The sequence below is a fragment of the Puntigrus tetrazona genome, chromosome 3 (assembly GCF_018831695.1).
Source record: "Puntigrus tetrazona isolate hp1 chromosome 3, ASM1883169v1, whole genome shotgun sequence".
Taxonomy (NCBI): domain Eukaryota; kingdom Metazoa; phylum Chordata; class Actinopteri; order Cypriniformes; family Cyprinidae; genus Puntigrus; species Puntigrus tetrazona.
Genome location: NC_056701.1, coordinates 1,168,707 through 1,184,164, shown reverse-complemented (window position 1 = coordinate 1,184,164; position 15,458 = coordinate 1,168,707). Strand labels below are relative to the sequence as shown.

At 45.3% G+C, this 15,458-nt stretch overlaps 3 protein-coding genes across 6 annotated transcripts in view; 1 reads left to right on the top strand and 2 right to left on the bottom strand.

Annotated features, from left to right (window-relative positions):
* The first annotated feature begins 576 nt into the window (after nt 1–576).
* The window catches only part of LOC122330455 (ER lumen protein-retaining receptor 3), a 19,273-nt gene continuing 4,391 nt past the window's right edge, over nt 577–15,458 (top strand). The window contains exons 1-6 of one of the 2 annotated variants that reach the window (XR_006248017.1): nt 577–943; nt 1,306–1,406; nt 2,321–2,479; nt 3,876–4,128; nt 4,225–4,457; nt 13,345–13,349. Coding sequence is in view for 1 of the 2 variants with exons in the window: in XM_043227478.1 (XP_043083413.1) it covers nt 853–943; nt 1,306–1,406; nt 2,321–2,479; nt 3,876–4,128; nt 4,225–4,268 (648 nt within the window). In the remaining variant the exon portion in view is untranslated. Of the gene's footprint in view, nt 944–1,305; nt 1,407–2,320; nt 2,480–3,875; nt 4,129–4,224; nt 4,821–13,344; nt 13,350–15,458 lie in introns of those variants that run through there. The other variant, XM_043227478.1, reaches the window with a different exon arrangement.
* Nucleotides 4,824–7,933, bottom strand: LOC122330304 (GTPase IMAP family member 9-like). Of its 2 annotated transcripts, none has more exons than XM_043227216.1 (3): nt 7,600–7,933; nt 6,368–6,868; nt 4,824–5,657 (listed from the first exon to the last, which is right to left on the bottom strand). In XM_043227216.1, exons 1-3 carry the CDS (start codon nt 7,631–7,633, stop codon nt 5,245–5,247), a joined length of 948 nt encoding a protein of 315 aa, XP_043083151.1. In that variant the 5' UTR covers nt 7,634–7,933; the 3' UTR covers nt 4,824–5,244. The 2 variants fall into 2 exon arrangements, with proteins under 2 accessions (XP_043083151.1, XP_043083158.1); XM_043227223.1 differs by lacking the exon at nt 7,600–7,933 and adding an exon at nt 7,024–7,593.
* LOC122329844 (ankyrin repeat and fibronectin type-III domain-containing protein 1-like) overlaps nt 8,094–15,458 on the bottom strand; it is a 15,835-nt gene continuing 8,470 nt past the window's right edge. For both annotated transcript variants that reach the window (XM_043226462.1, XM_043226470.1), the window contains exons 13-18: nt 12,324–12,490; nt 12,058–12,223; nt 11,810–11,969; nt 11,002–11,168; nt 9,558–9,738; nt 8,094–9,115 (exon numbers count right to left, since the gene is read on the bottom strand). In XM_043226462.1, coding sequence (XP_043082397.1) covers nt 8,973–9,115; nt 9,558–9,738; nt 11,002–11,168; nt 11,810–11,969; nt 12,058–12,223; nt 12,324–12,490 — 984 coding nt within the window. In that variant the 3' untranslated portion in view covers nt 8,094–8,972. The remainder of the gene's footprint in view (nt 9,116–9,557; nt 9,739–11,001; nt 11,169–11,809; nt 11,970–12,057; nt 12,224–12,323; nt 12,491–15,458) is intronic.

Here is a 15,458-nt window from a genome sequence, read left to right as displayed (position 1 = left end):
AATTGATCGACGATGCAAATCTACAGCCTCGGTGAGGGAGAGAGATTTATAAGGTGTGATTTGAATGTAGCCAAAGCCAAACCCGTGTGCTTTGTTTCAGAGCAGTTGTCCGTCTAATCACAGAGCAACGAGCTGGAGAGCCGACTACATCACGACGAGCATCTGCACTAACAAACGAGAAGACGTTTGCATATGTTTGCATGTAGTAGAAATAGACTAATAAGTTAGTTTAGCATCGAAACCATTCCAGCGAGATCCTTACAGGCCCAGGACTTGAGGGTGTTGTAGTTTTCACTGGGATCTAATCATTCTCTTTTGCGTATCCTGTCAGGATAAGAACAAAATCCTTTGCGCAGAAAATCCTAGGAATCGCATAGGAATTATAGAATACAGAACCCTGTGCCATTTTCTTAATCCTGTGGCTTTTTTATAATCTTTTTCGGTTTTGTTTGCTTTTGAAATAAGAATAGATCGGTCGTTTAAAGTGAGGTCTCCTCGAGTTTGAGCTGGGACGCACAGCCGACGCGTTTCCCCTTTAAAGGCGCGCGCCCCAGAGGCAGTGACGCGGCTCGTGAACGCGGAAACCCGGATCCTGGTCGCGCGGAGCATCAGCCACGTCACCGATCAGCGGCGCGAGCGCACGCACCATCACAGGGACTTTGCAGTAAATTGTCGCGGATTCTGTTGCGCACATCTACTAAGAGCTTTCTGCCCGCAACCGGGTGACGCTGAGCAGCAGAACGAGATTTTTTTTATTATTATTATTATTACTATTATTCCAGCGGAGCGACCATCTGATCTGAGGATAGCTGCAAAACTCTTTAAACCCGGCGCTGGTTACTGATCTATAACATGAATATCTTCCGACTGTCTGGAGATGTTTGTCATCTGGTCGCCATCATTATTCTGTTCCTGAAGATCTGGAGGTCTAAATCATGCGCAGGTACATGCAGAGCAGAGTGATGGAAAGCTGCAAATTGATGTGTTTTTTTTATGCACTATTGTTGAGTGTTATTGGTGATAAAAACGGGCCTGGAAGCGAGAAAGCGGAGCGGAACCGGAGCGGATCTGCTTTAGATTCCGTTCACACGTGAAAAACGCTTTAAAGGCGCAAACGCGCGACTGTCTTCGCTGTGAACGATCTTCTCGGCGTTTGCTCACGTGCAGTTGTATTGTGTTTACGTGGCAGCTGACTACGTGAGCCACCAAGCATGCCTTTAAGACTTTCCAGATTCCTCGAGGAACCCCAGATGCTGTTTTGTCCCGTTCTGTTATTTTCTTAAGTAGTTTCTCTGTGTGTTTCAGGTATTTCTGGGAAGTCTCAGGTGCTGTTTGCACTGGTCTTCACCACTAGATACCTGGACCTGTTCACGTCCTTCATCTCCATCTACAACACCGTCATGAAGGTAAAGAGAGAAAAAAAAAACCTGTGAGATGAGCCAAAACTGACATACAAAGTCATAATGATGATTATTAATGGTATTTAAAAATGAGAGAAAACGTCGGAATTTAAGATATATGAAGTAATCGTGAAATAAAAAGTCAAAATGATAACAGAAGTCATAAATGTGGGGTTAAAAGAAGAGATTGAGATGTAGTCATGAAAAAATAATGACAGTCAAGACTAGAGGCTAAGGAAAAATTATAAGATGAAAAGAAAAAATATGATATGCTAATTCATAATTGCGAGATTAAAAACGTTTTAAATTGTGATTGAAATGAATAATTATGAGAAATTTATGACAGTCAATAAAGGCAAAACGATATGATGCTTCAGTCATAATTACGCTGTTCAGCTGATAAGATACTAAATCATAATTACTGTAACCAAAGTAAGTCATAATAATGAGTTTTAAAAGTAGAATCAGAGATGAAGTCATATGTAAGACAAACAATATCAGTCAAAACTATAAGATAAAAAGTCATAATTATGGAAAAGTAGGAAAAAAAAAAATATATATATGTGTGTGTGTGTGATATTTCTAAAAATTATAACATAAATACATAATTATTACTAGATTTAAAAGCTGAAATTAAGATTAATATCTCTTTTTTGTTGTTTTATGTATTATTATTATTTTACTTTTAAAGCTTCATGCCATGATAGATCTTGATGGATCGCTCAGCAAATGTTTGCACTGAATTGTTATTGCAGTTCGCCCATAAATAATTTATTATTATTTATTTAAACTCATGCAAAACTCATGGTAAAGCTGTAGGACGTTAGACCCGGAAGCTGCCAGACTACAAACACTGAAAGCAACAGCAGGTTGTGGGTTCGAGTCCCTGGATGTCTGACAGGGCTGCGTCTGTCTCTCAGGTGGTGTATCTGGTCCTGGCGTACGCCACCGTCAGCCTCATCTACTTCCGCTTCAGGAACTCGTACGACTCCGAGAGCGACTCGTTCCGTGTGGAGTTCCTGCTGGTGCCGGTGGCCGGCCTGTCGTTCCTGGAGAACTACGCCTTCACGCCGCTGGAGGTCAGAACCTTTGTCTTTTATTTTTAGGTTTAGGAGTATTTCCTGCCGTTTGGCCCCCCCTCATCAGACCTCTCGTTTGAATAGGCCTGGGGGATTGTAAACACCCGCTACGCCCGGCTAATAGTTCTGTGTGTGTGAAAGCCTACATTTCGTACAGTGCATATCATAGCAATTTGCAACAGACAAAGCAACAGAAAAGATCTCGTATAGTCGGCACAGCATCATCTTTTAGCTTCAGTATTCTGAAAATGCACCGTGGAATTGTGCGTTGTTTGTAAATGAATTAGAAATTAAATGATAAGAACAGAGTTCTAAGATGGTCTGTAAGTTCATTAAAATTGTAGTTCATTCACTCTTTCCTAAGGTAGGTTCAGTGGGTGGGACTAAACAGGCATTGATGTAGAATTAGTAGGCGGGGTTGAACGGGCAGTGATGTAGAATTAGTAGGCGGGGTTGAACGGGCAGTGATGTAGAATTAGTAGGCGGGGTTGGACGGGCAGTGATGTAGAATTAGTAGGCGGGGTTGAACGGGCAGTGATGTAGTTGTAGGCGGGGTTGAGCGGGCAGGCGGGGTTGAACGGGCAATGATGTAGAATTAGTAGGCGGGGTTGAACGGGCAGTGATGTAGAATTAGTAGGCGGGGTTGAACGGGCAGTGATGTAGAATTAGTAGGCGGGGTTGAACGGGCAGTGATGTAGAATTAGTAGGCGGGGTTGAACGGGCACTGATGCAGAATTATTAGGCGGGTTGAACGGGCAGTGATGTAGATTCAGTGGGTGGGACTAAACAGGCATTGATGTAGAATTAGTAGGCGGGGCTGAACGGGCACTGATGTAGAATTAGTAGGCGGGGCTGAACGAACAATGATGTAGAATTAGTAGGCGGGGCTGAACAGGTACTAATGTAGAATTAGTAGGCGGGGCTGAACAGGTACTAATGTAGAATTAGTAGGCGGGGCTGAACAGGTACTAATGTAGAATTAGTAGGCGGGGCTGAACGGGCAATAATGTAGAATTAGTAGCGGGGCTGAAAGGTACTAATGTAGAATTAGTAGGCGGGTAGGCACTAATGTAGAATTAGGCGGGGCTGAACAGGTACTAATGTAGAATTGGTAGGCGGGGCTGAACGAGCAATGATGTAGAATTAGTAGGCGGGGCTGAACGAGCAATGATGTAGAATTAGTAGGCGGGGCTGAACGGGCAATGATGTAGAATCGGTGGGTGGGACTAAACAGGCAGTGATGTCAGACGTCTTCTGTGGAGACGGAGCTTATCCACACTATTACATCATCAAGTAGAACATTCCATGCACTGTTGTTTTGGCAGACTGTCCTCAATATAAGCTGTTCGTTGGCTAATGACAAAGTTTTTATTTGTCACGACTGACGTCTGTGTAGATCCTGTGGACGTTCTCCATCTATCTGGAGTCGGTGGCCATCCTGCCGCAGCTCTTCATGATCACTAAGACGGGCGAGGCCGAGTCCATCACCACACACTACCTGTTCTTCCTGGGCCTGTACCGCGCGCTGTACCTCGCTAACTGGGTGTGGCGCTATCACGTGGAGGGATTCTTCGACCAGATCGCCGTGGTGTCCGGCGTTGTCCAGACCATCTTCTACTGCGACTTCTTCTACCTGTACTTCACCAGAGGTCAGCAGACGTCTCACGAATTCAAGCTTATCCCCGTTTTCGTTGGAAGATTAGATGATGTATTAATCAAAGGGTTTTTTATCTATCTATCTGCAGTGCTGAGAGGAAGCGGTAAGATGAGTTTGCCGATGCCGGTGTGAGTCGTTGGACCAGGCCCCGCCCCTGCATTAGGCCACACCCAGTCGTGACATCATCACCGGCCGCTGCTGTAGTTCCTGTGTTGAGCTGCAGGCGTGGTCGGTGTAATCGTGCCTTACAGTGATCAGATCTGCTGGACGTGTCTCGTCTTTGATGCCTTAATGTGTTTCTGTTCATAAAGACAATGTTGTGTGTGTGTGTGTGTGTGTGTGTGTGTGTGTGTGTGTGTGAACACATTCTGTAGTTCATAGTTTGCTTTTCTCATTTATTCTCTTTTATTCTTGTTTTTCTGTTCTGTAGTACATGGTTTTGTTCTCGACTATAGTTTTTCATTCTGTAAAGGGAAGTTTGATTTAAGTGTTCTTGTGCCAATGTACCCAGAAGATCATGAATGTTTGTATAAACCACATTTCATACCAAGAATGACATTAAACAGATGTCTGGCAATAGCATAACGATTTTTTTAATGAAGACGGGCAGTTCGTCTGCCCTGGTTTTTATAAAGCATGCCAATAAAGAGTTTCTGTCTCTGAGCGCAGAAACACTTCAAACCATCAGTGGGTCACGGCTCTTTATTTGATGATTCTGTATTCATTAAATAGATGAATCAGACGTTCGTGAGGATTAAACAGACATCATGCAGTCGTAACTAGAAAACAGATTTCGTGTGAAGATTTTAGCACAATCAAAATCATTCGCGTTCTAATCCTTTCTACAAAAAATGCATAAATCGCCAACATATATATATATATATATGATAATTAAACAATAACTATAAATACAGCTTTAAATATGTATTCTTTGAAAGTGCTCTACTACATATATCACAAAAAATAAACGTGAAAATGAGATTCATGCATTGTCATCGCAGTGCAAACATTATCACATCTACAGGAAGTGATGATGTGTGTTTATCTGCTTATTTATACAGTATTGCTCAAGGTTTCTGAAGTGTGTGTGTGTGTGTGTGTGTGTGTTTCAGCGCAGGAGCGTCTTCTTGTGTTTCAACAGGACTTTGGTTCCCTCTCTCACGGCTCCGCCCATCACTTTAGCAGTGGTTGTGATTGACAGCGGCGTGGAGGCGATGGCCGCCACCCTCTGCACGGCTCTGACCTTCTTGCCCTTGCCCTTGCCCTTCTCCATCACACCGGACGCTTCCACGGCGCCGCGGCCCACGGCGCTCAGCAGCTCGTACCAGAACAGACGCTCCGCCCTCTCCCTGGCCTCCCCGTCCTCCTCCTGGCCGTCTCCCAGGATCCTCCTCTGCATGTGGCGCACAGCGGTGTCCGCCCGCAGCAGCATGTCGGCGGTGTAGTGCTCTCCCGCGTTACGCTCCAGCAGCAGATCGATCTTCTGCAGCAGCTCGGTGACCTGCGACCTCTCCTCCACACCTTCAGTCAAGTCACATTTACATTTGATTAACATCTTATCATCTTTATCTCTGGAGGGTTACACGCGTGTCATAGCGCCGGGATACAGCGTCACATCATGATCGTAACATTTCCCTCACGCTCTTGAAATATTTGGCCAATCACAGTGCACTGGATAGCTGGCCAATCAGAGCTCACCAGAGCTTAGTAGAAATCAACCCTGTTTCAGGAGGCGGGGCTTAGAGGAGAAACAGTAATATACTGTATGTGGAAACACATGGGATTACACCAAATAGGTAAAATAGTGTTCTTTTTATAAACTATTCGCTATTCCGTGTTTGTGGAGTTTATATCTTGCGATTCTAAGTTTATGCCTCGCAAGTTAGTGCTTGTCGCAATTCCGTGAAATAATCTCGCAATTGTTTTTCTCGCGTTTTGTATTCATCGCAATTTTTTGTTTGCCTTGAGTTTGCGTCACGATTTTGTGTTAATATCTCACAATTCATACATTTGTTCAATTCTGACAATTCCGCTGTTCTGTGGTTAATATCTCGCAATTCTAAGTTATCAAAAAGTTTATTTCTTGCAATTCTCATAATTCTACATTTATTCCTCTTACGTTTTTATCTCGCAAATTGCAATTTTAGTTCATATCTCAATTTTCACTTTGTGTCTTGAAATTCCGACTTCACTTTATTTAATCTCATATCAGTTTTTTTACGCAGCGGTACCTTTAGTGTTGTCGAACACGTGATAGCCGCCCGCGCAGCCGCACACGAACTCCCACAGCTCCTCGCTCTCCTTCAAGAAGTCGCCCGCGGGTTTCGCTCCGAGCGCGTCGCCGCAGGTGATCAGGACTAAGGTGAAGCGCAGCGCCTGGGGCCCGAACGCGGCGGTGACCCAGTCCAGGGCGGCGCGGCTCTCGCGCGTCACGCGCCCGGCGCGCAGGGCCAGCAGGAACACGTGCGGCCCGGGCGCGCTCAGCTCCACGCACCGGCTCAGCTCCGCGCGCACCTCCTCCGGGCTCAGACGGGTGTGGAAGAAGCCCGGGGTGTCGATCAGCCGCAGGCTCCGCCCCTCCGCCACGCCCCCCGACCGCTGGCAGCGGCTGGTGACCGACAGGGGCGACGCGTCAGCCCAGAAAGCGGACCGAGCCAGAATCGTGTTTCCAGATGAACTCCGGCCTGAACCCGTCTGACCCAGCAGAACCATCCGGACCTCAGCCGAAGCTCCTGAGACGACACGCACCCGATTGTTATTAGTAATGTGAATATCATTCATACGGGTAAGTAACTGTGCAGACATCGTTTGAACTCTTCATGTGGTTCGATCTTCGTTTAAAAGCATTTGATTCGATAGTGACGTTCACGTGCACGCGCTCCGTTACCTCAAGATCAAGCCTGAGTTGATAAAGACAGCTTTCTAGTACCAACAGATCCGGACTGGTTCGCTTTCTAATCCTGTACGGCCACCATACAGTAATTAATAGAAATAAAAAAGCAATTTAAAGGGTATGAAATGTATTAATCGCAGCCAAAATAGAAAGTTGTGTGTGTGTGTGTGTGTTTTATGATTGATCTACTGAGAAATGTATAGTCATTCAGATTAAATACTAATAAAGTAAATAATAAAGAAATAATAATAAAGAAATAAAAACGACATTAAATGCAATGAAAAAGTAAATAGACAAATTGTCAAATTGGTTTTATTTTATCATGCCAAACGTTACATTTAATAATTTATCTGACGAATATAAAAAATTAAGAAAATATTTATATTGCATCTCTATCATTTCTGGACGTTTCCATGACAAGAACCCGAATGAACATTTCTGCAGAGAGTGACAAATAAAAGCAGGAGCAGATAGATGACAGGATGAAGCTGAAAGAAAGTCCTGTCCCTTTAACTGTCCTTCGACTCTCTTTATCAGGATCATTTGACCGAGACTTTTCTTTCCACTCACCAGCAGCTGAACTCTCGCGTTCCTCCTCCGCCATGTTTTCACTCACGACCGAGACTTAAAGAGACAGACACACCGAGCTCTCGTTCACCCAGAAAGAAGTGAAATCAAGAAGATCTCTGCATGGAAACAGGGACCTGCTGTAATCACTCAAGTGCATTTGGTTTACAACTCTGGTAAATAATTTTTTTTTTAATTATTAAATAAACATGCGGTAATAATTACAGTAAAACGTATTTACTCATTTAACAAAACGATATACAAACAGACATAAATCTTTATCTTCATAATAGATTTGTACAGAAAAAATTATATATATATATATATATATATATATATATATGTATATATATATATATATATATATATATATATATATGAAATAATAGATATTAGAAAAACAATTAAAAGACATTTAGAATGAAACCACTAAAAATGAATGAAATTGTTAAAAAAACGCTAAAAAACAAGGTAAATAAATATAATGCAATGTTTATAACAAAAGATACAATATATTATACATATGCACTATTTTTATTTAATTTATAACATTATTACTGAATTATATAATAATACAATTTCATAATATAATAATTTACTATATTTATTTTTGAGATGAGCATCTGTCCAAACTATTGATGGGAGAACCAAACCCTTTCAAACCCGTCACGAATGCTTTGTTTAAACTATAATATATTAAATGCATTCAAAATACTAAAACACCATTAAAAGTGAAGTGTGTGTATAATTAGATTTGACATGTTTCTCATTCATTTATGAGTTTGCTCTGAGACCGGAGAGTCAGGTTCAGTGGATCTCACGTGATTCATCGTCTGGATAGAAAGAGTCCACTCTCACGAATCGGCTTCATGTTGATGACCGCTCTTTCGTGTTGGTCTGAAGGAAAATGCAAAGTAATTCTTCACCACTAGGTGCCGCTTTCGAGCGCTGAAATAAACTCCCAAACGCTGCTTTATCAGACATTACAGGCCTGAAGAGATCAGCGAGACCAATCAGAGTGGAATCACAAAGAAAAGGAGGGGTTTGTAAAAATGAATCGTTGAGCAGAGAAGGTGAAATTAAATGCATACAAGTGTTTTTTGTTGTTGGGGGACTCCCGAACCCAGAATATGAACCCTTCGTTACCCATAATAACGGCACTTTAAGGCCACCTCTAGTCCGGCCTGGGTTTGATTAAACCGTTGATTTGACCCACTCCACCAGACTCCGCACCGGATGGTCCCTGCGGGTCACGGCACCATCGTCCTGCTCCTGGCTCTGCAGGTCGGGCTCTGGATCGCTCCAGTCCGGCTCCTGGGGGTCCGTGAGGCCCCCTCCCAGCAGATCCAGGCTCTGGAACAGCTCCATCATCTCCGTCAGCAGCTCCTGACCCTCGCCGAGCTCGGGAGACGGCGGCTGGAGGCTGTCGGTGTGGTGCGAGGGGGCGACTCCGGACACGTGACCCCGCCTGTGACCTCTGTGACCTCCACAGGCGTGCTGACCTCTGACCCCGTGACCTCTGTTGCAGAAAGAACAGGTCAAGCTGGAATTCTTTATTATTTCTTAAAAATCACGTCCGGTTTTTATCCTTTTTTATCCACAATTTTTATCATTTAAACCCAAGTTTCCTGTGATAAACACATCCTTTATCATTTTGTGTCTTTTTTTCAAAAATGTAAAATTAATTTAAGCTTGAAATTCTTTGAAACAGTAAAAGAACGAAAAGCAAATTTTATGTCATAAAAGAAGAAAATAAAACACTTAGTAAAAGGAATATAAAGTATATGAAAACAAGAAAAAATGTAACATTTAAATTAATAATTAAAAATGAAAAAACTATTTTAAAAAACACTTTAACATTCATTCAAAGTCAACATAAAGAACTTAAACCCTAAAAATATAATAACTAAAAGTTGAACTATTACCCGAGCAGAATACTAACTAATCTTCATCTCTCTCACCGGTTTGTGTCTGTTCTGCTGGATGTAAAGCGGTGGGCGTGGCCTCATCAGCGGCTGATCTGATTGGTGGTCGTGAGGTCATGACCCGCCCCAGAGGCACCGCCCCCTCTGAGTTTTTGGAGCGCAGCGTGTGAATGACGTCCATCAGCCAGCGGCTCTCACTCCACAGCGCAGACAGACTCTACAACACACACACACACACGTGTGAGAGAGAGAGAGAGAGAGAGAGAGAGAGAGAGAGAGAGAGAGAGAGAGAGAGAGAGAGAGAGAGAGAGACAGAGAGACAGAGAGAGAGAGAGAGAGAGAGAGAGAGAGAGAGAGAGAGAGAGAGAGAGAGACAGAGAGAGAGAGAGAGAGAGAGAGACAGAGAGAGAGAGAGAGACAGAGACAGAGAGAGAGACAGAGAGAGAGAGAGAGACAGAGAGAGAGAGAGAGAGAGAGACAGAGAGAGAGAGAGAGAGAGAGAGAGAGAGAGACAGAGAGAGAGAGAGAGAGAGAGAGACAGAGAGAGAGAGAGAGAGAGAGAGAGAGAGAGAGAGAGAGAGAGAGAGAGAGACAGAGAGAGAGAGAGAGAGAGAGAGAGAGAGAGAGAGAGAGAGAGAGAGAGAGAGACAGAGAGAGAGAGAGAGAGAGAGAGAGAGAGAGAGAGAGAGAGAGAGAGAGAGAGAGAGAGAGAGAGACAGAGAGAGAGAGAGAGAGAGAGAGAGAGAGAGAGAGAGACAGAGAGAGAGAGAGAGAGAGAGAGAGAGAGAGAGAGAGAGAGAGAGAGAGAGAGAGAGAGAGAGAGAGAGAGAGAGAGAGAGAGAGACAGAGAGAGAGAGAGAGAGAGAGAGAGAGAGAGAGAGAGAGAGAGAGAGAGAGAGACAGAGAGAGAGAGAGAGAGAGAGAGAGAGAGAGAGAGAGAGAGAGAGAGAGAGAGAGAGAGAGAGAGAGAGAGAGACAGAGACAGAGACAGAGACAGAGAGAGAGAGAGAGAGAGAGAGAGAGAGAGAGAGAGAGAGAGAGAGAGAGAGAGAGAGAGAGAGAGAGAGAGAGAGAGAGAGAGAGAGAGAGAGAGAGAGAGAGAGAGAGAGAGAGAGAGAGAGAGAGAGAGAGAGAGAGAGAGAGAGAGAGAGAGAGAGAGAGAGAGAGAGAGAGAGAGAGAGAGACAGAGAGAGAGAGAGACAGAGAGAGAGAGACAGAGACAGAGAGAGAGAGAGAGACAGAGACAGATAGAGAGAGAGAGAGAGAGAGAGAGACAGAGAGAGAGAGAGAGAGAGAGAGAGAGAGAGAGAGAGAGAGAGAGAGAGAGAGAGAGAGAGAGAGAGACAGAGAGAGAGAGAGACAGAGAGAGAGACAGAGAGAGAGAGAGAGAGAGAGAGAGAGAGAGAGAGAGAGAGAGAGAGAGAGAGAGAGAGAGAGAGTGTGTGTGTGTGTGTGTGTGTGTGAGGGGGTAAACGCTCACCTGTGCCAGCTGTGTGACGTGTGCGAGTCTCTCCGTGGCCTCCTGCAGCTCCTCGGTGTCCAGCGCTTCTCTCAAAGCCTGCTGGGAAAGACGGACGTCCAGCTCCAGTCTGAGCCACAGCTGACAGTACTGAGAGAGAAGATCCTGCTCGTACACCCACAGGTGCACTGACACACACACACACACACACACACACACACACAGGTCAATCATCACATCATGATGGTTCAGTACTCATCACTCAATCTAATCTTTTACACAACTTTTTTATAACAGAAGACAGATAAGGTTCTCTAGACTTAAACAGGTTTTCTTTACGAGCTGTTATACTGACGTCTCTGTGACTGACACACTGATGATCATAACCCTCGAGATATTCCTTCATGTTCATTTTACATAAAACCTAGTGTTAAAGACGAAGGAATGATTGTGGCATTTATCGTTTGAATGTCGAAAAAGGAACAGCATTTGAAAGATGATATTTTGTATCAATTTCCAGTGAAGAGAAGATTTATGTAAACTTTTTTGGCACAAATTCATGTTGCACCAACGTTAAACTTAGGAAAATAAAAACTATATGAATTACTTTTCGCTGGTCGTTTGGGAATTTCTTAATGGCTGTATTTTTTTATAGGTTGTTATTTGTTTCATGCTTATGCTTTTTCATCAGTTTGTGTCTGTGTCTGTGTGTGTGTCTGTGTGTCTGTGTCTGTGTCTGTGTCTGTGTGTCTGTGTGTGTGTGTGTCTGTGTGTGTCTGTGTGTGTGTGTCTGTGTGTGTGTGTGTGTGTGTGCAGCTGACCGACTGACCGAGCTCAAAGCAGTGCAGCGGGACGGTGAAGGTGTGCTGAGCTCCCTCTGCCGGACGCTGGCGGGATCTGAACTCCTCACAGGGCGGCAGCAGCAGAATCACAGACACCTGATCTCCAACCTGCAGCAGCTCCTGTGTGTAAACACGGTACTCGCTCGCCTGCACACACACACACACACACACACTGCATGGGAATTCCTGGCTAACGCGGCGCTCTGTGAAAGTGTGTGTTGAATGGAGCGCTAACCCTCTCCAGCGGGACGCTGAGTTTGGTCAGCAGGTGCGTCACTGCGGATCTCAGGGCCTTCACGAAGTCCTGCACACCTGAGCTGTCAATCACAGCTTCATCCCCGCCCTCCCGAGCTCCAAAGGCCCCGCCCACTGCATGCTCCTGTAGCCACGCCCACTCCTCCCTGCACACACACACAGAGAGTAGGTGTGAATCAGTCCGTGTGTGTGTGTGTGTGTGTGTGTGTGTGTATGTGAATCAGTTCAGGTGTCCCTCGGTCTGACCGTGAGACGTGCGACCGGTTCCTGACGCGGCTGTGGCAGGGCATGTTGGGTAATTTCTGAGGAACCAGGATCCGGAGCTGATCCACTGAGCTGCAGAGCTTCAGGACGCCCACATACAGACCGGGCTGAGCCATCTGCTGACTCCTCCGGTGATACGCCAGCATCTCCTGACACACACACACACACACACACACACACACACACACATTTTTTCTTAACATTCTGAAACAAGTAGAAACATTTTTTTCAAACATTAGGGGAACGTCAAACTAAAACTATTTAAAGAATAAAATGTTCTATTAACAATCAACGTTTTTATGAACATTTTTAAACTTTGTTCAAACATTCCAAATTAAAACATCAACAAATAAACGTACATAACAGGAAAACAAAAATCGAACTACACTAAAACACATTTTTATGACTAAAAAAAAAAAACAAGTGTCAAGGTGCGGTTTAGGGGTGAAGGATCACTTCACAAGGACACTTAACTTCTAGTGACTATCGTTGAATTGACTACAGAGACCGTCTCTGCATTTAATAAGAAATTGGTCACTCTCGTCACTATACATCCCTGTCATTATACTGTACAGTGCTTTGATGCAACCTGTGTTGTTAAAAGCGCTATATAAATAAAAATGATTGATTGATTGATTGACAAGAATATAAAATAAACAAGTTTAATCAAACAGGACGAGATCGGACAAACAGGATGTTTAGGACGAGATCGGACAAACAGTACTGAAACCACAAGACTTAAATACTCAACGGAATTACTTAATAAATAAGACACAGGTGAAGACAATGACACAATTAACAAAAGTAGGTCACACAGAACACATGGCACACGACAAAAACAAACAAGTCCAAAGACGTGCCATTACCCCCCTGAAGGTGTGTTCTCGCACCTAAAGAGTAACATCAAAATAGAACATAAAATATGCATAACAGAATTTAGGAGGAGGTTGGCAAACACGGTCCAGGGAGGTGCAGACGGAGGGAGGAGACAGGGAGGAGACAGGAGGAGTCCGGAGCAGGAGGAGATCCAGAGCTCAGCCATGATGGTCCACTTTGGAGCCAACGGAGGGAGGAGGAGCGGCCATCGACTCCATGGGGCCGACCGACGGCGGTGGAGCAGGTAGTGGAGGAGACTGAGGTGGATGCGGAGAGCCGAAGAGCCAGGGTGACGCCGAGGCACTGGAGGACCTAGGCAACACCGCAGGCTTCGGCGACCGATGCGGAGACGGGGGACGAGAAGGACACTGCGGAGCCAGAGCGACTGAGGGCTGAGGTGAAGCCGGAGGGAAGGAGGAGCCTGACAGAGCCAGAGAGATGGAGGGACGAGGCGAAGCCGGAGGAGAGGAATCCCGAGGTGACGGATGGAGGGGGAGCCGACGGGTCTACGAGCCGAGGTGGAGTCCGGGACTCGGAGGCGGAACGGTGAGATGAGGGATCTTCCACCCACGATGGCGATGGAGACCGGCAGACTCGTGGCGAGCTCCAGATGGTGAGCTGAGGATGAGTGCAGGGGCTGCTGGGATCCATCGACGTCGTATGGTAAGGGAGGGAGCTCTTGGGAAACAGTACCTAGCGGACGCTCTTCAGGATGGCTGGACGGAACCAGTGGGCATTTATGATAAAGAGGAGGTGCTAGGTCTATTTCCAGATCCATATCCAGTTCCTCTTGAGGATCCAGCAGCCCCAGGTGGAGATTTGGAATCAATTGAGACGTCGCTGTCTATGGTATCATCTGCATCCTCCCATTCTGCAAAGTCCTGAAAAGCAGACTTTTTTGCTGGTGGTGGTAGGTTTTCCTCTCTGTTTTCATCAAAGCCCAACTCGTCAACTAGCACTTTGACAGCAATAATCACAGCTTGTCTTTCTTGATCATCAATCATCTTTAACTGACGCAGTTTGGGAGTGAGCAATGTCGCTATTTTGTAGAGCATGTGAATTCCAGTTGGTGCCAAACTTTTCGGTGACATTAGTTCGTCCAGACGTTGCAATTTCACTAAGGATGCAGTCAGTCATGGCTGCCTCGCAGTGGTTTCTGAGTTTTACGGACCACGGCAGAACTAGAGACGCACTCAAGGCTGTATTGTCTGACTCCAAGTCATTGGTTGCGTCTTTGAATGGCTTCAAAAACGTCACCAGGGTTTTAAGATTATTTTTGCTGATGCAAGCTACTTTATCAAACTGTTTATTTTCTAACAGGATTGTTGCAATGTCATCATACTGTTGAAACACGGAATCCAGCATTTCGAAATTTGAATTCCATCTCGTTTCCACGGACTGCTTTAGAGACTTACTTAGCTTCACCTGCAGGCCAGAATGTTTAAAGTAGGTGACTAGTTTTTTCACGTCTTTCAGAAGGTGGCCAGCTTGGGTGTTTTGTCCATCACAGTGATGTTGAGTATATGAGCGCTACAGTTCAGTCTCGTGAACCCACGTAGAGCTGCGATAAGGTTCGCTCCTCTGTCAGCGACAAAGACAAGTTTGTTTGCCTGTGAACTTCTTCTTCTTTTTCTTTTTCTTCCGCTTATCTGGGGCCGGGTCGCGGGGGCAACAGTCTAAGCAGGGACGCCCAGACTTCCCTCTCCCCAGACACTTCCTCCAGCTCTTCCGGGGGGACACCGAGGCGCTCCCAGGCCAGCCGAGAGACATAGTCCCTCCAGCGTGTCCTAGGTCTTCCCCGGGGCCTCTTCCCGGTGGGACATGCCCGGAACACCTCCCTGGGGGGCGTCCGGGAGGCATCCGGAACAGATGCCCGAGCCACCTCAGCTGGCCTCTCTCGATGTGGAGGAGCAGCGGGTCTACTCCGAGCTCCTCCCGAGTGACTGAACTCCTCAACCTATCTCTAAGGGAGCGCCCAGCCACCCTACGGAGGAAACTCATTTCGACCGCTTGTATGCCTGTGAACTATCTATTCCAAATACTCTGAGATTCTGAAATAGTAAAGATTGAATGTTTTCGCCGGTTTTTGAAATGCCTGCATCGAATGGTGTGGCAAAAAGCACTTTTGACACCAAGTCGTAATTTGCATCTGTGTAGTGTATTGTGGCTGATAGGAAAGAGGTTTTTCGGTAGTTTTCTGTCCAGATGTCAGTTGTCACTGCGCAACCATATTTTTCAATT

What these genes read in the sequence shown, in the direction of transcription:
- LOC122330304 (XM_043227216.1), bottom strand. Translation starts at nt 7,633, where the DNA reads ATGGCGGAGGAGGAACGCGAGAGTTCAGCTGCTG. An exon ending in ACGCGAGAGTTCAGCTGCTG is followed by an intron (nt 6,869 to 7,599) that starts GTGAGTGGAAAG and finishes GTGTCGTCTCAG; the next exon opens with GAGCTTCGGCTGAGGTCCGG. An exon ending in CGTGTTCGACAACACTAAAG is followed by an intron (nt 5,658 to 6,367) that starts GTACCGCTGCGT and finishes ACTTGACTGAAG; the next exon opens with GTGTGGAGGAGAGGTCGCAG.